Raw genomic sequence first — 20,457 nt, 5'->3', positions numbered from 1 at the left:
TTTTAGTTCTTCAAGTCAGGTGTGTGTGTGCGCCGTAACAGTGAGTCACACACACACGCGTTGCGGCATGTAAGAATATGTTCTGTTCTCTAATGTTGGGAAATGCATGATGTTCCCTCTCTCTCTGAAGCGCTTTCACTTTCATTCCCTTCCTTTCCTCCAGACAAATCACACCCATTTAACCCAAGTCACCCTTTTTATTTCCTTCTCTTATTATCCCGTCACTTTCCTTTTCTTCAATCTCTTTTTTCTCTTCTGTTTCCCTCGCTCCATTTTTCTCTCTCTTTGTACTCGTTCTTCTTCTCTCCTTCTATTTCTGTCATCACACGGTGAGTCAGCTCCCGCTTTACTCCCTCTTACCTTCACTCCTCTCTCTCTCTCCCTCTCTCTCTCTCTCTTTGCCATCATCTTTGTGTTAAAAAATTTAATTAACTTACCTCACAGTAATTTCTTGGGTTTGTGCATACAGACACACACACACACACACACACACACACACTCACACTCATGCACACACATGCACGTTGTGTCACGCCCCTGCTGAGGAATGCGTATCTCATCCCCACCCTCTGTCCTATCTCCTCCCTTCTTCTTTCCTCTACACTTCCTCAATTATTCGCCTCCTCCTTCATGCTCGGCCCACTCGCTTCACCTCTCCTCCATCTGCCTGTCGCTCACTCTGCATTAATCCTTTCCTCTCATATTAATTATACAAATGTCGTCACCATAAATGAAAGACATTCCTAATCTTATATTTGCATTTTTACTAAAAGTTTGCTTTGTGCAGTTCCTCTTCTTTTTTTTTTTTTTTACACAATACATGTGGTTGCAACATTTCCGTCTTGAATCCAAAAAAGACCCCAAAGCATTTTTCACCATTCCCTTGGCACCAACTAATCTGAGAGTAGCTGAAATCTAGCTTAATCTTCATTTGACTGCATCAGAATGATCTGAAAGAAGGGCCACTAGACACACAGACATCATTTCGACAGGTAAACTATGCTGACAGTGAGTGAAAAGCATTCTCATTTGCATAAAAAGAATGTATCTCACTTGTTGCAATAAATTCACTTGACTTGGGCAATGTGTTCATTGCAAATACTCAGGCTGCACACTAGATCCAACTTACATCATTATGGCAGTATGAGTTATCTTACAGTTGCCTGATTATGCATCCAGCAGAGACAGAGCAAGTTTGCATTTGTTAGGAGTCCTGTGTCTGGCCTCCTAACAAATCAAAGACAAATATTAATAGTCAACCAGTGAATACAAAATATAATGTGACAAAATCTGCAAGTTCTTGTTAACAACCTAGTGGGTGTGCGATGCTTGTTAATAAAAGAAGTAGAAGTAAAAAGAGTGAGCCCAGCTTATTCCTGATGAGAGAGAGCTTTTGTCACAGCCTGGAGGAAGATAATCTCTAGAAAAGTGAAATTAAACATCTTTCATTTGTCAGTTAGATTAGATTGATGCTTTCAACTGTATTCCCTCCCTCATCCCTGCCACTTGCTGTCTCTTGTTTCACTTCCCACATCCACTAATTTTCTCTTCCCACAGCGTCCATTCTGTCAACACGCTCTCCATCACTTCCTCTCTTTTTCTCTGCGTCAACATTTCACTCCTACTTTCAGACTCCCTCCTTCCCCTTTCCTTTCCTCGCCCTCCATCTGTGCCTGTGGAGCAGTTTTTGCCATAGAATTAGATTCAATAGAATGGACACACCCTTGTCTAACAAATCAGTTGACCTGAACGGGGATGCCTGCTTTTTTTTTTTGTGCAGCCTAATTGCCATTTCTGTTTGTCTCCTTTGTCATATTTGTCCATAATCTTGCTCTGTTGTGTGTGTGTGTGTGTGTGTGTGTGTGAGAGAGTGTGTGTTCACCCAATTTGTTTCGCCTCTTTGATCACAGCAGGTAAGTATTATGTTTCAGGGAAAAACACAGAGAAGCAGTGGAAAAAAAAAGAGAAAAAGACGAAGGAATGCCTGGAATTCCAAAAGAAAGCTATACTGACAGTTTCTCTCTTTCTTCACCAAATCTCACACTCTCTCTTTCTATCTTTTTAAGCCTGTTTTTAACCATGACATACAGGGTTTCCAGTCTCTTAGCTTACTGTCCTGCAAATAAATCAATGAAACAGAATAAGTCAACCTTAAATGATAATGCTACTCATTTAATTTCTATAATCTAAGCAATGTTATTATAGTAAGGTGCACTTTGACATACATACTGTGTGATTCAGACTCTCTGTTCTATGTAGTAAGCCAGCACTGAATCCAATCATCTGAACAATAACCACTCTGTCTGTCTGTTTCTGGGGCTGCTTGTTCAATCTATCATCCACTGTACTCCAGGCGAGCCGTGTGACGTCAGCACCGGCGTGCGTGAATGTGTTTATGTGTGTCTCTGTGTATGCAGGAGAGGGAGGGGGCAGTGTGTGTGTTTTTAAAAAGGGGATGTATGGTGACTAGTATTGACAGCAGTCTCTTCAGTCTCATGCATGTTCAGGTATTTTCAAGACTTTATTAGAGTGCATATGCATGACTTGCTTTTTTTAAAATGGAACACACATATTAGTGGAAGCTGTTGCCAGCGTGTGTTTGTTTGTGATAGAGAGAGAGAGAGACACACACAAAGTGAGAGCACAGTACCAGGAGGGTTTCTGTGTCCTTGCGTGTTGGCAGCTTTACGTGTATGTCAGGACAATCAGGCCTTTTGTAAACACAAGCGTGCGTGTCAGTGGAGGTGCAAATTGCAAAGTCGCCTGCATGTTTATAATTGCTTATTTAAGTACATTTCTGCACGTGTTTGTTAGTGTGGAGACAAAGATGCATGCATGTTTCTCTGCATGCATTGTATTTATCATTTCTATTTTTATCTAGCCTGTGTGTTTTTGTTTACTTGAACAATTTGTGCGTGTCTTATAGAGACAGTAAGTACTGGGCAGCGGCTGAGAAGTTTTGTGTTTGTGTGCAGAGAAAGTGCAGCAGCCAGTAGTTGTTGTACTTTTACTGCTGGCTGTGTTTTCATTCTCTTCAATTATTTAATCTAATACTCAAGGTGCTGGTTAGAAATAGACGTGTGTGTGTGTGTGTGTGTGTCTGTGTCTGTGTGTGTGTGTGTGTGTAGGGAAGTGTGTAAACGTTTCTCCTTTTTTAACAATACCTGAATCTCAATGAGGTTTGGTCTAAGGCTTTGCAGACTAATTACTTTTCAATAAAGATGGAATGAACAGATTTTTTTAATTTCACTGTTTAAACATAACATCAAAAACAACTTGTGATCTGGGAACTGGTGGCAAAGTTTTTACAGAGCCCTATATTTACACCATTTCTGCTGTTGTTAGCTGGGGACTTCACAAGAGGCAAGAGGTCTAATTGTTTGTGTGGTAGATTTAAAGAAGCGTAACATCTGAAGCTACTGAGACCAGCTGTGAAAAATGTCTGGTGGTCCATCAGCTCAGCCCTCTCTCTCTCTCTCTCTCTGTGTGTCTGTGTGTGTCTTCAATGATATTAATCCAAACAGGCAGGTAAACACAGTTCCTGTTACACCTGGGTGACACTCTTCCCTTTGGGCCGAAGGTGGGATGACAGAGATAGAGAGATGAGACAGGGATGGAGAGATTGTCAGTCCTCTCTTCTCCTCTGCTATTCGGCAATCCTTCTTTTTTTCCTTTAAAGTCAAAGTTAGGGAGACAGAGAGAAGGAGACACAGACTGGCACATGAATATTTTCCACTTTGTGGACATCAGGCCTTCAGGTTAGTGTGTAAATCTGTGTTTCTTCTAGAAATGATGGAAATGTTTAAACCATTAGAAACAAGTTAAAAGCATTTTCACCTGCACCATAAATAATGAATTAGCTAATTTCTTTCTACTCAATCTTAACAAACTGACTGATCTATATAAAGAAAAACAAAGAGAGAAACTGTCAATTAAAAGTGTTATAAAAAATCTACATAATAAAAGCATTTTACAAAGTTTTTTGTTCAACATAACAAAACCTGATGAAACAACAAATTTGTCTCTAACTAACACCAACCAATTCAAAAAGATCACTGTCATGATGCCAAGCTATCAAAATGTCTTCCAATTCTCCCAAAAAATCCAGGTTGTGTCTTTGGCAACAGCACCTTTCTTCTGCAGTGAATGCTGGGTAGGCCACTCTGTTTTATGATATTTGTATTTTGCAATAGTCGTACATTTTGAGGTTCTAGTCATTTAAGACTGCTGAAAGTATTAACACAAAGTTTTCCTCTATAAAACCGTGTTTTGGTACACTGGGAAATATCTCAAAATGACAAATAAAGAACAAGCTACCAGAAAAACTAACGGCCTTAGGAGGTTGAATTAATGGCACACCACAGACTTGGACCAGTTTCCGTGCTGACTGAAGAATTACAATCACCGCTAAGCACTTAATGTTATTACACCTGGATTGGAACTGAGCAACTGATGCAATTTCTAATTTCATTACTCAAACTTGGCACTGGGCTTGTCCTCAGGTCCAGAGAAGTCAACTAAAAAAAGTGTGGTGCCAAGTGTTTCCTGTGTGAGATTTCCATTTACTGTATAGGAACAAAAATGCAAGCAAGAGTTTTCGTGCCAGCTGGCTGCAAATAATGAAAAAAAAAAAAAAGCTTCATCCGGCTATCCCAGCATGAACGTGAGAGGAAAAAGTGAGAGCGAGGGGGCGGGATGGATCACCAAGATGGATTGCGATGCTAAGATGTGTAAGACGTAGAGCTGGAGAAGGAGGAAATCAGGAAAGTGCATAAGAAGGATGGATCAAACTAGAGCACCCGGAAGAAGGGCGAGGAGGAGGCGAGGAAGGGAGAAGAGATGGATGGATTGAGCTGAAACCAGCAGATGTAAAAAGATGAAAAGACTGATGGAGGCAGATGTGACCAATGAGGAGATGGATGAAAAAATATTGAGGACGGCGAAGTAGAAGTGAGAGATTGACTCAAAGAGAATAAGTTAGGGATGAAGAAAGTGTGGTAGAGGAGATGAGGAAAGTCTGCTGAATACAATTTGGCTTGACGTTTGGCGATAATGTCATTTTACTTTCTAGGAATTATGCATTTGAGTCTGAACCATGGAGACAGGCTGGTAGCATAAAATCACAGAGGATTTGTCATAATTCAGAGATTCAATCTTAATGAACTGATGCGAATTCAGAGTTTTGTAACAAGATTACTGCAGGGTTTTCGTGTTAAGAAGCGAAAATAGGATGTAAATCTCTTGGAAGAGAGCTGTAGAGGAAGATGAAGGAAGAGGAAGGGGAGGAGAAGGATTTATGGAGAGAGACTCAAAGAGACCTAGCTGCATACTCACACAGATTCTGCAAACATTTGGAGCATTCCTCGGGAGTCACGCTTCTCAGCCACAGATCTACAGCTCTGCAATCTCTGCTCTATCTTGCCTGTTTTTTTGGTAGAAATCAGACGGCTGACATAGCCATTCGACAGATACAGTTGAGTGTTCTCTGGGCGTATCATCCTACCGGACGTCTCATGAAAAGATGAAAAACTTGATTTCAATACAGCCACAGATTTGAAACTACAACCTTAAAAGGCTTTTCTTTAAATATATTTACCCATATTTTCATTCCTTCATTTAATCTAAAAAAAAAGGATGTTTTTATGTCCCCTTGAAACAAAAAGAAAATTCTGGATCTAATCCCTTTATGACATATTGAGCAAGATGGCCGGTTGTGCAGACTCATCTGATTTAACAAAAATACAGAGGAAACGCAGCAGAACCTGTCTGCATGAGTTTAAAGTAAATGCTGGACTGGGTAGATCGGAGTATGAATGTGTTTGACTTGGTTAATATGATCAGTGACTTTTCCCAGAAATGGCAGGATGCAGGCTCAGCAAGGTTTCCAAACAGCATATACATGATTCAACGCTTTTAAAAAAAAAAACACAATCGACTCTCTGCCTTGCTGTGCCTACCTTGTCTTCCTCCGTCTGTTCCCTTCAGTTTGCACCACGTCAACCTCTGACTCATTATCCCTCTCTTGTGTGTGTGCTTATGCTGGCATACTGTACGTGTGTGTATCCAAGTCACTTTACAAATAAAATATCAAAAACATGTGATGTCAAAAATCTAAATAGAAAGATATATTTGAAGTCTTTAATCTCCCCTTATTCTAATGTGTTCTTGTGTTGTTGTTTTTTTTCCACATGAATGCTCATCGCTAACAGATGGCCCTTCAAACCTGTGTGTTTATTTAGTCCGGATGAAGAGATGAGGGATGTAGAGGAGGAGGAGGAGGAGGAGGAGGAGGAGGAGGGGGTAAGGTAAATACAGGGAGTGTAGAGAGCAGAAAGACAGATGGATGGAGGACAGGAGGGAGGAGAATGAGAGGAACAGAAAGTGCAAGAAGGAGATATGTGGAGAGATTTAACAGAAAGAGAGGAGAGAGAGGATTCCTTCTCTCGTGGTGTCTTATAAAAGTTTTAATGCCAGGAGAGAGAGAGGGAGCGATCGCTCCATTTTCCGGCTGCTTACAAAAGCAGGGTGTTCATTTTGCAGCGGAAAGAAATAGAGAAAGTGAAAGGAAAGAGAGAGTCAGTGTTCCCTCTTTCTCCACAAGGCTGTGAATTTGGTAGTTCTCTCTCTCTCCGTCTCACTTTCTCTTTTTGTGTGTGTGTGTGTGTGTGTGTGTGTGGAGGCCAGTGGTAGCCATGTCTGTCCTTATAAGGAGTGGGTTTGGGAAGAGTTAGTGAGGAATGAACAGAATTACAGCACAGTCACTCCACCTCCTCCTCCTCCTTCTTCTGCTGCTATTTCTTCTTCTCTGCCTCTCTCACATCTATCCACACACTGCTCAATTTGTCCATCTATCCTTGTGTTTCAAAAATCTTTATGCATTATGTTAATTTCTCTTCAAACTGTTTCTTCTCCTTTAAACCCCCTGCTGACCTTGATGTCGCTCCTCAAACTGACTGATTAAGGTCAACATTTCTCTCCCCTGTTGGCTATTCTGTGTTCATTCTCCCCTTCATTTAATCTCTTTCCCCTTCCTCCTTTATTCTCATCTATTTATTTCCATACACAAATAATAATGTTATTTTCTTCCATCAGCCCGTTGGGAAAACATGGGGATTTCTTGTTTCCTTTTTATTGTATTTCCTCGTCTTTATTGTTTTCTTCATCCTCAGAGAAATAAGATCTGAGTGTGGTAATCTGCTTGTTGTCTGATGTCTGAGTGGGCGATGCTTTCAAACTCCTCGCGGCCATTTCACACACAAACACACACACACACGAACACACACATTTACAACGATGATCACCGCCACTTACATTAAAGCCAGCTTGTTGTGTGTGTGTGTGTGTGGCGTGCTCATGTGTTGGACAATTCAAGTGTATGTGTTTTCTGTGACAGTGGGTTTTTTTATAGGGTGGGGGGTGGGGGTGGGGGTGACTCAACCCGCAAGCGCAGAATAAGCGAGGGATGAGACGGAAGAATAATAACAGAGAGATGGTTAATATTAAAGGACAGATGAGCCATGGCCTGAGGAGAGTAGATGATGAGCGGATGGAAAAATTGTCACCATATTCATAACGGATTTCCTCTTCTTTTTTTTCCTTTCTTTTCATCTTTGGCCAATAATACGGAGAGGAATTATGAAGTTTGCTCATTAGACAAGGATTACATTTGTTATTAGACAAATGCTCTTATGTCATGGATTTTTAGAATCAATTCATGCTTTGATAGAAGTTTAATATTTGTATTTTTCTTCTTTCAAAGACAACGTTATATTTTCTATTCAAGTCACAGATTTCGTTGTGTATCCTGTGTTCCTGCAGTGATTTGTGAGAATTTGAATCCATCAAGTGCTATAAATTTCTGTCTAAATCAGTTTGATAAAGTTATTATAGGGTCCCACATTTGTGACTGAAAAACTGATCTCATTAAACATAAAGAGTGATTAAAGAACAGGAACCAAGGAATAGTGTTGTAATCCAGACCAAGCTAAACGAGACCAATACATACCAGAGACCAGAGTGCTCCGAGACTGAGACAAGACCAAGATATTTTGGGATCGAGACCAGGTCAAGACCAAGACAGGACGAGACCGAGACACGAACATAATTAAATATCACTGAAAAATCATCATCTTGTGTGCAGCAGGCATGTCACTCACTTAGACGGTAACACTGAGAAGGTTGCTAATGAAGACTCTTATTAACAGCTCGTTGGTAGAGACAAACAGAGCAAAAAGTTTTCAGTCCGTTTAAAGTCACAATCCTTTTTTTTTTTTCTCTAATCACAGCAGAGTGCATCAAGTAGTCTGTTTGTAATCATCCAGTACACAGATGGCAGAACATATAAATGCATGAATCTGTTCGTCCCTAACATCGTTCCGCTTATGCAATCAGGAATACATTTTCAAAATGTTCCTCCAAATTAATCACAAGGACAGTATCAGTGAAATCGACAAGTTTTGATGAGTTGACTGCCGCCCGAGGCAAAGATAATTTCCCATCTCGCACTTGTTAACATCAGCTTGATGAATTGATTTGCTTTTCTCTGACACATCTGAAGGAAACATTCGTCATTTTGATTCGTCATCTTGTTTATCTCAGCTTTACAACTGTTTACATCTGTTTCTCTTCCCTTCATAGTTAACATATGAACGTGAAAATACACTAATATAGTGTTAATACAAGTAATGACGAATCGAAGATTAGAATTTATTTTGCTATATATTTTAAGTGAAGTCTCATGACTTGTATGCAGTCTGTAGAATAAGAGTGTACGTGTGTTTGCATTCTTCTGATTTTAGTTGTGACCCTCCCTCTCAGGCCTCTCCCGCCCACCAACAACAAATTTACACTGAGTCAAAGGTGAAGCAGACAAAGATGACGCAGCAGAAACTTTGAAGAAAAAATGTATTGAACCCCTCTCTCTCTCTCCCTCTCTCTCTCCCTCTCTCTCTCCCTTCATTCCTTTTTTCATCTTAGCACAAAAGATGAGCTGTGTTCTCAAACTTTCCTCGCTGCCTTCTTCTTATCTGCCTCTCTGTTTTTGTTTCCTCCTGTTTTTTCCTTTTTTAAATTCACTCCCTCTTCCCTTCCCACTCTCTTGTGGTCTGGCATTTCTCTGCTCTACATTCCAGCTGTGTGAGTGTGTGTGTGTGTGTGTGTGTGTCCGTGTGTGTGTGAGTTGCAGGGAGTGTTGGTGCAGACCCATATGTGCTAGAGTGATGTTGAATTCTTTATATGTAACTCTTTGAAGTCGCATAATGTGTCTGTCTGTCTGTCTGTGTGTCTTTGTGTATGTAGGTGCACGTTTAGTTTGTTTAAGCAACATTACTGAAGCTTTGTGTTAGCTTGTGTCATTTCCCTGACGTACCTTAGGATGCTTAATGTACGTAAGTGTGTGTTCATGTTTCCTGACTGATTACAGGATGTTTTGATGTTGGCATGCGTGTACATTTCTTCAATAACACACAGTATACCAAACATGTTTGTATCAGGAGAAAGGATCTGCGTGTTTCTGTTTGTCTTTCTATACCTGTGACATATGTACATCTGGCTTTTTTCATTGTGCATAATATGTACATTCAATTAACCCACTGATTATCTTTTGATATAAATTGATTCATTGTTTTGGCAAAAGGCAAACTTAGTTGCAAACTGTCCTATTTAGTAAAGACAATAAAAAAGCCCAAAGAAAGGAACTTAAACAAAAAAATGCATGGACATTTAAAGGCAATCCTGATGAATAAGTGAAAAGACACAGAGATATTTCAAGCCTTCATAAAATAACAGGGTTTGATTTGCAGATCCCCTTGTATTTTAAACTCATTCTATAAACAAGTATCTGAATACTAACACAAAAACACATTGAAACTGTTAATGTGTTTCACAATTTATCATCCTTTAGTCCTTCTTTTGGTCTCTAAAGCAACTAAAAACATCCAGAGATAAAGAAAATTTGATGAATGAGTTTGAGAAAAGCTTTAAAGGCTCAATGTAGAAAGCAAACCAATTTCATTTCTGTTAAAAAAAACAAACAACAACTCAGAAAAATATTTGTAATTAGTTTTATTAACGTTCACTCATAATTCATCTTTGCATAATGAATAAAGCCTAATGCGAAGCAATAGAGATTTTGTGTGGATTCTTGCCCGGTCTCTTCATAAGGGTGGATTGTGTTTGCATGTCTGAGAGAGGAATCACTGTTGGAATGGAGACAAAGGGATTCAACCACAAAGGGAATATTTAAGAGGGGAAGAGGATGCTTCTTCTTCTTCAGGAAAGTCCTATAAATGTCAGTCAGCCTCCATTATTTGTGTGTGTGTGTGTTAGGAGCTATTTTATGAGTCAGCAGACTTACACACACAAAAATGCACACATGGAAACACCAGCAACAGAGAGGTATCAAACTAAAAATGTCAGTGACAGGTTTCTTGGCAGGTTTTTCTGCAGCTGTCTCTCTAGAAATGTAGAAATGAAAGCTGTGGACATGACACAGCAGAAGCTACACTGGCTGTTCTTAAACATAAAGCAGACTTATCATGAGAGACAGCTGCCTTGATGTTATCCCATCATCCCGTTCTTTCCTTGTTTCTGTTCTTTTGTGTCTTTCCGCCAATTTAATATATTTGACTTGTTGCCTCTCTCTTTTGTTTCTCTTTTATTGTCCTCATCTGCATTTATGACTAAAGCTGCAAGGACAAAATAACACGTGTATATTTCTTTTTTTATTTCTTTTGTCTCTTCTCTTTTTCAACCTCTGGTTTGCATGCTCTCACTCGCTCACCTCTTTGCTACCTGTGTTATTTGTATCTGTGAATTTGCTGTGACTCGTAGCGATGACCTGGCTGTTGTTCAGGTTGTGTGTGTGACGCATTTTCAAGAACCCAGGACATCATAGTGACAACACACACACACACACACACACACATACACAGTTTAAACTCCTCTTATGTCTGAGTCAGGAGGGGGGGGGGGGGGGCACATGTTATGTTGTCCTCAGCAATGAAGCTAAAGGAACACACCTGCCTGCCAACACCACTTTATAACACGCTCACTTGCTCAAGATGACAAACACCTACTGGATGCTGTCTTAGTCAGCCAGTCACTCACTCACACATTGCTAAAGATCATCTATTATGCGCATTGATCCAGGTACAAATCAATCACCATCAGTCATTTTAAGTGAGAAGAGGACTCTACGGCTCACACAGTTTACACACTTTATCTCCTTTAGGGAAGCACCAACTTTCCTGATACTGTTTGCGACATCTCAGCTATTTTCCTAATACTGATAATGATCCAGTGTGAAGGATCACTTTGTTCCTCAGTTTAAAATCAAGCATTAACCATTGCAGTACTCACAGATGCAGATCCAACCCCAGAACCTCTGTGAAAACTAATGCACCGTAGCCTGATTTTATCTTACTTTAGTAAAGGGGGCTGCAATTAAGTTCCAATTCTTGTTTCTGATCAATGAAGGCGCTTCACAACACATGCCCATAAGAACTTCTCTTTCTCCTCGACAGCATCTTCAGTGCACCATCCAGGCTTTACAAGATGAGCTCCGCATCCAGCGGGATCTCAACCAGCTCTTCCAGTCAGATTACTCGGAGTCTGGTCTCTTCGGAAGCCAGCCAATCGCTCCTCAGGACATGACGGAGGACAACTTCCTGCGTCTGCATGGCGAATACGAGCGACAGGTCAAGGAGCTCTTCCTCCTGAGGAAGACTTTGGAGGAAATGGAGCTGAGGATAGATACACAGAAACACACGCTTAATGCCAGGTGATTTTTATATTTCAATTCAGAGAGCTCTTACTGTACTTGTTGCCGCGTAAAGTCGCTTTAACTCTCTTTTTCTCATACAGAGATGAATCTATAAAGAAGTTGCTGGAAATGTTGCAGAGCAAAGGTCTGTCCTCACGGGCGACCGAGGAAGACCACGAACGAACGAGGCGGCTTGCGGACGCCGAAATGACGATCCACCAACTGGAGGGCTTGTTGGAGCAAAAAGACAAGGAGATGCTACAACTCAGAGAGGTGTGTGTGTGTGTGTGTGTGTGCATTCAAGCATTCCCATGTGTGTGGGTGTGTGTGTGTGTGTATGGTTACAGCCAGATGTGAGAGTGTGCAAATCAAACCATGTCATTTCCAGGCACGGCCGTTGTCTGCTTCATCTCTAGGCTCATAATTCAGTTTAAATGTAACACAGAAGGATCAATATACACACACAGATACACAGGATGGTATCCTTTATTCTTTCTGCCCGCTCTCTCCTGCACATATTGTGTCTTTAAACGCCACACTCAGCTGTTTTAACCTTTCGTTCATGACGTTTGTTCTTTGATACAACAGCTCCCTCTAGTGGTGAAATGTTGTTAATGAGTATTTAAATGATGGACATTTTCATCGCTTGATATATTACTGTAAAAAAAAACAACCTTGATTTTGATTTTCAAAACACTGACAACATTTTGATGAATGAAATACTTCTCAGTACTAGTTTATTTCATTTTTGTGAATTTAGGACTGTTTAAAAAGATCAAACATGTTATGGAAAAATACTGAATGAGTCCCATTACAGTGAAATAAGCAGTGAATGAATGAGAATGTAGAATTTGTTTTCAGAGTCTGTTCCTGCTTACAAAAACTGAAACATTCAATCAAAGAAGATTTATTTATCTTCCCATGTTATAAGAAGAACTCAGTTTAACATTATATTTCTGAGAAAATAAACCTTTGTGTTGTCTTGTTCAGGTCCTTTAAAAAAACCAACAAAACAATGAATCTCAAATCAACCTTTTATAATCAGCTCCAAATGCACCGTGGGCCACAGCTGTGAGGGAGAAAAAAAACGAACACACACACACACACGACAGTGATGCGTCATTTAATGTTTCACAGGCAGCGAACAACTGAGAAACAGAGTTAAAAAGCAGTTTTAAAACATCATTATGAGATACAGATCTGCAGACCTCCCAGCTGTAGAGCTCAAATCCAATTGCACAGTTTTTGCAAAGATAGCTTCAAGTTAAAGGGAAAGTCACGGCAGTAAATAATGAAAGTTGTGCATTTGTTCACGGACTTCCTCTTCCATTGCTGACTCCTCGCTTAAAAAAAAAAAAAAAAAAACATTTTCATTAATTAATAGACCAGTCCCTGCAGCTTCCACTTACAAAAAAGACAGATATTTTTAAGATTGTGTAATCGTGTCCCTTATGAGGATGGAGAAGAGTTGCTGCAGTAAGCAACCTGCTGTAAGGAAGCATTTTTTAATTCAAGCTACTAAATACTTAATTAAAAAAATACAAAACAGGTCTCGAATAAATATTTGAAGAACATCGAAGGAATAGCAATAGATTGTTCTGTATGTTGTTGTGAAGAACAGAAAAGTAGGTTTCAGTTTCTATGAAATAAATGTATAAAGTCAACCTGTGACACTCCCCAAGATGTAAGTAACAACTAAGACATCTTCAACAAATATCTGAGAGTGTATTTATCAGTTTTTGTGTGTATGTGTGTGTGTGTCCATGACCATTCACAGCACTCACAGTAGTGCCCTAAGCCGTGACACCCGACTATCCCTTTCTCTTCTCATGTGTGTGTTCTTGTCCGCCCTGGCTCATGCATTAACAGTCTTTGTGGGAGTGTGTCTCACCCCAAAGAGAAGCAGTGATGCGTTCACTGCCCTCTGCTTTCAGTCTCCTCCCTCTATCCTCCTCTTTCTTCTTATTTTATTTTTGCCCTTATTGTGCTTTTACATGTATAAGTACTACACTCCCCCTTCTTTCTGTCCCCCTTTATGCTCTCATTTCACTTGTGAGTTACGATGTTGTATCTACAGCCTCTTTGCTGGGATTCCTCTGCATGCTGTGAAGTCAATAAGGGAGCTTAAATTTAGTCTTTATGGAATTTTATTGGAATATTTTGAGTCTTTTAGGATTTTTTTTCTTTATTGCATTCTGGAATTTCCTAACAGGAATTTCCTCCATGGATCCAGAAGGGATGACATTAGCAGCATGTATTTCTTATAATTTGAAGCCATAAGACTGGATTTCTTTGATTTGAATCGAAAATTTGGCTTTCAATTAATTTTTTTTAGATTCCAGACTGATTTAGATGTAATTTGAACAAACAAGCTTCAGTCCTTGAATATAATAACTGTACATTTTTATTTTAGTCTTCGAAATCCAGATTTTTTATTAACTTTTTAAGGGGTTAAACAGTGTCAGCTTAGCTTTCCTCACAGTTTAAAGGATGTGGGATGGACGGATCGACCCAAGAAGGCTGAAAATGAGCAGCTCATCAGCGAGAGGGAAACACCTCATTCCTGTCTCCCCTTCCATCCCCATCTCTCCCTCTTTTCCTGTGTCTCCCTCCATCCCTATCCCGCCTCATTTCCATGTGTCTCCCCCTTTCCAACCCTCTCCTCCTCATCTACCACCTCGCCGTCCCCCGCTGAGTCCTTCTCCCTCCTTCCCCGCACCGTCCCCACGTTCCCACCGTCACTCCATCCACCCCATCATCCTGCCCTCCTCCTGTCCTCCTCACCATCCTACATTTGTCATAGCCGCCTCGGTCCATCCCTCAATCCAACACTCTCCGTCCTTCCCTGCTCCCGCTCCTCGGCCTACACCCGCTGTTCAGCCCTCCCTCCATCCCTCCCCTTCACTCGCTGTAGCCTCCAGTCCCGGCTCACGACCTTCTCCTCCTTTGCTCCATCCCCCTGTCTCTCTCTCTCGACTTCCTGCTGACCATCGTGGTGTCTTTGTCCCTCAGGAGCTGCACAGGAGATACGAAGCAGCTCCAGAATCAACAAAGACCAAGGCTCTGCAGACAGTCATTGAAATGAAGGTAAAAATGTTGTTGATTATTTCATGTCAATGTGTGTCTTTGCTTTAGCTTCGATTGAGCATATTTTGTTCTTTAATTTAATATCTGTGTATTCATTTGTCTTTGAAAAACAGAAACTAAAATCACACTGTTATTTGCACTTTATTGTGTTGGAGAAATAAACTGTGTTAACAACAAATGATGCAGATAAATTCACGTTTGAACGTCGGCTTGCAAAAATGATAAACTAGCTTTAGAATTTTTGTGAAATGCATTGCCTTCATTCAAAGTTTGTTCTCAGGAGAGTGCTCATAAGTTTCCTCACATTAAAGTTTACAAATGAATAGCAATCAATCACACTTTAAAAAAAAGAGAACAAGCTTTCCTTCCTGGTTATCAGATGGTTGTTTCTTTGGGGTGTACCTTTCATGCTGGCCAGCCCAACAAAAATCGAGTCAAGTTTCTCCAATGCACTCGATATTGAACACACAAAGGGGTGAATGATAGCAAGTCTCCTTGTTGCATTATTAGTTGTCTTCTACTCTGCCTGTGTGCTTATTTTTTAAATCATAAAGCCTTTTTTCTTTCCCAAAATCTTTCCTCCCCTCACTTTACCTTACCTAGACTTAGACAACTTTATTACCCAGAGGGACCTGCATGAATGCATTCATAGGATGCTGCATTGCATATTTAGTTGCATTTATGGGCTGTTTGTGTCGATGATTAATCTCTGCACTGCTCTCAAGTTTGTCCACAAACAAACATTACAATGCCTCCCACTTAAGAAGAAAATAATAATCAAAGCTCACAAAATAACTCAAATTGCGCCCTCTGGTGGAGATACTTTGTCTTAAGGTAAAAACAATAAGAGTTCAAGCTGGATCGATCTGACAAATTTCAAACTATACCTTATATCGTTGAATAATTAATAATGTAGACGTGTCTTTCAGTACAGTTACTGTGGTCAAATACTTAATGTTGTGTTCCCAACACGCAATTGTTCTTGCACAACTTATCTGTCAGAAATGCCGAGAGGATACTTTGTTTTTGTATAAATATTTGTAGCCATGGCACAGTACATCACACCTGGTCTTTTTTATCTTAACCCGGCCATGTTGATGTTCTGCCAGGACGCGAAGATCAGCTCGATGGAGCGCGGCCTGAGAGAGCTGGAGGATGAGGTGAACATGCTCAAGTCCAACGGAGCTCTGAGCAGCGAGGAGAGGGAGGAGGAGATCAAACAGATGGAGGTGTACAGATCCCACTCCAAGTTCATGAAGAACAAGGTGACACATTCATACAGTCACACCTCTTCCCTGTTTTTTTTAGACATTTCAGATTCTTTACTTCCTCAGAAAGATTTCATACCTCTTGACAGATACAGCTTTAATGACAAAAACAAAGAGGGTTACCAATGGAGTCCTGTTTTTTTTTTTTTTTTTTTTTTTAGAACAAAGCAGCATTTCAAGACATTTTGGAAATTGAATTTGTTTGGGTTGTTTGCTTGTATGAACTGAATGTGTTTGTTTTTGTGCCACTTTTTTCACGTGTTGCAGGAAGTCATTTACACCTTTTCTGAAAGTACATTAACTTAGATTAAATTATTATTATTAGCATGAATTTCTCGATGTGTATAGTAATACCCAAAGTTATTTACAAGCTTCTTTTTTTTTATTAGCAGACGTAATCATAGTGTTTGCAGCCTCATAATGTATTTAAGGTCAGGGTTAGCTAGTTAGGTGCAACAAGTGAGTACAGAAGCCATAGAAAAAGCAGAGAGGAGCTACGTCTAACCAAAACTACTGAATCAATATCCTGAAATTCAGAAGAACATATTGTTTGAATCTTAATTTTATTTTGTAGAACATTGACAGTAAACAAAAGAGCATGTACCTGGTAAGCCAAAATGAATAAGTACCAGTACAATACAATTAAACCAAATCTTGATAGAAAATTTAAATACATAACCAGGGGGAAATATGCCAACATCCACACCAAAGATGAGAAACTGTAAGAGGTGTTTTTGCTTCAATCAAAATAGCAGCTTTCTCAAGTTACTTAACAGGTAATAATACTTACAATGTGGCAGGGCCATTCTCTGCAGTTATTAAGGTTTCTTTAAGAACTTAGTCTGTATTCGAGTAGAGATTTGATCCCAATGAATTAGGATCTAAAATCAATGTCAATAAAGCTAATTAAGTTTTAATTTTGAGAAAATCATTCTGTCAAAGAAAAAAATGCTCACTGAAATGTCTTGTGTTTGTATCAATGACATGACCCTTAGGCTCTACAAATCTACACACTGCCACACAATCATATCATGATGGTACTATAGAGGGAGGTTAGGATGTACAGCGGGTGTTTTTTTATGCATCGTTTCTGCATGTTAGATCTTAGTTGTCAGAGTGGTCAGTGACTGTATCGGCTGGTTTGTTGTGGTCATGGTTACGCATTCCTCTCCTGCCAGGTTGAGCAGCTGAAGGAAGAGCTAACTCAAAGCCAATCAGAGAAGGAGGAGCTAAAGCAGCGAGCCAATGAGCTTCAGGAGGAGGTGTCCGCAGTAAGGGACACACCTCTGTGTCTGTTTGGGCTTTCTTTCTGTCTTCTTTCTTGACCTCACACTCTCTCTGTCTTACAGGTCGGCTAAAGGCTGCTGCATGAATAGAAACCAAGTAGAGTCTTTGTAGTTTTATAGTGTTGAAGTATTTTTCCTTCAAACAGCAGAAAACAACTTGAACTCTCAATAGCCAGTATTATAAACTACTATAATATTTCAAATTGTGAAATCTATCCTCAAGTCACAATTTGTTAATTCTCCCTGTCTTTAAGTTATTTTCATCTCATGGTTGGTGTATCATATTATCAGTCAAATATGGCTAATTATCCCACATTCATCAACCCAATAACATGAATTACTCAAAAAAAGACAATAAAAAACAAATTGTGTCTTAAGTCACAGTAAGAGTAAATTGGACCTAAGCAGAACTGAGGGACTTTGAATGCGATTTCTCAGTTTAATATAAATACTCTTTTTTGTACAGTACCACTGAGTTAAGACGTCTCCTTCTGTCCATGGCCAATGGCTGTTGAAAGCTTTAGTTGTTCCAAGCAGTCTGAACCGGCATACAGACTTCCAGCTGAGGATCCAGCTGTGCTGTGCTTCTGTATACATATATCTAACCTCTTTCTCTTTCTATTTGCATGAAGTTTTTCTTCAAGTAGTGGCTTGGATAAGTTTGCTCCGGGTTTTTAAACGACTCTTTTTCTTGTGTGGTTTTGTTTGCAATAACTTTGATGAGTGTCTAACTATTATTTGTTTTCCAGGTAAGAAATTAGAGACAGAGCTATCTTTTTCTTAGATCCTGACACATATCCCACTAGAAGGCCACATTTTGTATTCTAGCGTTACTCCTAAATAACTAACACCTAGTACAAGTGCTCACTTTGAAGCTTGTTGTAGTTTTTCAATCATTTAAATGAAATTAAGAGTGTAATCCTCTTTAGTACACGGTTTTAAATGGATCTCCCACCTCTATGTTGCGTGTGTGTGTGTGTGTGTTTCTCAGATGGACCAGGCAAAGCAGGATCTGAGCCGTAAGGACAGCGAGCTGCTTGCTTTCAGGACCAAACTGGACACTCTGAACAATCAGTTCTCTGACAGTAAACAGCATGTGGACGTTCTCAAAGAGTCGCTCACTGCAAAGGAACAGAGAGCTGCCATCCTCCAGACTGAGGTAGTACAGCTACTGGTACTTGTTCCTTTATGTTAGGGTACTATCACCTATCAGAGAGAAATGTTTTCATTTTCCATTTTTTAACGTGTTCCGCACAGGTGGATGCGCTGCGTCTGCGCTTAGAGGAAAAAGAATCTCTCCTCTCTAAAAAGACAACACAGATATCAGAGCTGACAGAGGAGAAAAGCACTCAGCAGGGAGAGATCACAGACCTCAAAGACATGCTGGACGTCAAGGAGCGCAAAGTTAACGTGCTGCAGAAGAAGGTACGGAAACACCATGTACTTATTTTGGTACCTAATCAGGCTGAATGTCAACACACAAAGAGGAAATATACTGAATTATAGTACACAATTTGTTCTTAAGTAGTTGTTGATGGTCTAGTGTGTGATTTCATCGAAGGAGGATTTCCTAATACTGCATGTATCATGGCTGTCATCTGTTGTCATCTGTTTAGCATTGATGCTTCCTATAAGTTCTTCATGTTTTGATTGAATTAAAATTCTATTCTATTTCTATTCCATGGCCATATTTCTCCTTTGATATTTGAGATTCTGAGCACAGCAATATAGTGAAAAATGATTTAAACAGGCTGAATGCCAGTAGATCACAAAAGGCTAAAATGGCTTTCATTCAGATAAAAAGATGTATTCAAGCATGGTGAAATACTTTTTAAATTGAAATCAGGACTTTATAAGAATAAAATGTTGTCATGTATTGCAATAACCACTAGATGGAGATGTAGGGCTGTGGATAGTTTAGTTGCTGACGAACAGACAATTATGCAGAGAGAAGCAAACACAGACAAGAAGACAGTCAGCCATGAGTTACAGGTTAAGTTATTTTCATGTGTTTTTGTGTCTCCTCTGCAATGTTGTGAGTTAGAACCATGAGCAGCAATGACCCTGTGTCTTTGCTGTGTAGCACACACAACTTTTTGGAAGGAAGGATTTAGTCAATCTTTGAAACGGCAACTTCTTAAAAAAAATGAAGGGTTAAAAAAAAAAGCATCCATTAAATAGCTGATTTCCTCAGATAAGAGCGTTTTGCATCTCTTGCCATTTAATATGTGACCTCCTTCCTCCTTCCTCCTCGTCCCTTCTGTTGTCACTTGCTTAAAAAAAAAATGGAGAGTGCCAGCCGATAATTGATAGAGACAATCAAGCAGACAGACATAAAGCAGGACAGGGAGGGGGAGGAGAGAGACAGAGTGTGTTTGAAATCAGATGCATACTAATGAGTTCCTCCTGTTCAATAAATTATGACCTCTGCCGCCTTCAAATAGAATACAGTCCGGCGTCTGAGAGGGAGACGCTGCTGACTCTTCGTTTATCTCATCTGCACTTTTGATTTCCTCTTTTCTTCTCTTTTTGCATTCAAAAAAAAATCCTTCTTTGTGTTTTCTTCATCTTCTTCTCCTCTTTCTTCTTCCTCTTCTTCTACTTCATGTTTTTAACCTGTCATCATATGTAAGCCATGAAGAAAATTACCATGAGTGCACAGAATTAATCGTGTAGCTATTCGTCTGATCTGCCATCATCCTCAGCTCTTTGTTCTTTAACGTACTTTTCTGTATTATGTGCCGAAGATGACAATGAGAATGAAGAGACGCACCAGCTGGTTATTGTTTTGTTAACGTATTCAAGCTCATTATCACATGACGTGCGATTTCTGGGTCTAAAATGGGACAAGACAAGCTGCGAGTGTGTGCGAGGGTTTAGTAAATAATACCGTGTGTGTGTGTGTGTGTGTGTGTGTGTGTGTGTGTGTGTGTGTGTGTGTGTGTGTGTGCGCGTGCCAGTTGTCAGTTTCAGGAAGTGCAGACGGGATCAAAGAGCCTCACTGCCTCTCAATGTCAAGTGTGTGTGTCTGTGTGTGTTTGTGTGTGTTTGGAGG

General features: G+C 39.9%; 1 protein-coding gene across 10 annotated transcripts in view; it reads left to right on the top strand.

The window, feature by feature from the left end:
- LOC109998029 (ELKS/Rab6-interacting/CAST family member 1) overlaps positions 1-20,457 on the top strand; it is a 105,603-nt gene that overhangs the window by 11,908 nt on the left and 73,238 nt on the right. For 6 of the 10 annotated variants that reach the window (XR_010665120.1, XR_010665121.1, XM_065951143.1 and 3 more), the window contains exons 5-11: positions 11,523-11,779; positions 11,863-12,034; positions 14,774-14,848; positions 15,958-16,113; positions 17,295-17,387; positions 18,394-18,561; positions 18,660-18,827. Coding sequence is in view for 7 of the 10 variants with exons in the window: in XM_065951143.1 (XP_065807215.1) it covers positions 11,523-11,779; positions 11,863-12,034; positions 14,774-14,848; positions 15,958-16,113; positions 17,295-17,387; positions 18,394-18,561; positions 18,660-18,827 (1,089 nt within the window). In the remaining 3 variants the exon portion in view is untranslated. The remainder of the gene's footprint in view (positions 1-11,522; positions 11,780-11,862; positions 12,035-14,773; positions 14,849-15,957; positions 16,114-17,294; positions 17,388-18,393; positions 18,562-18,659; positions 18,828-20,457) is intronic. The other 4 variants (XR_002278574.3, XM_065951144.1, XM_020652785.3 and 1 more) reach the window with 1 other exon arrangement.

The sequence above is a fragment of the Labrus bergylta genome, chromosome 23, assembly GCF_963930695.1.
Source record: "Labrus bergylta chromosome 23, fLabBer1.1, whole genome shotgun sequence".
In the NCBI taxonomy this organism is placed as follows: Eukaryota; Metazoa; Chordata; class Actinopteri; order Labriformes; family Labridae; genus Labrus; species Labrus bergylta.
The sequence above is the reverse complement of the archived record's forward strand: the minus strand, read 5'-3'. Positions and strand labels throughout refer to the sequence as shown.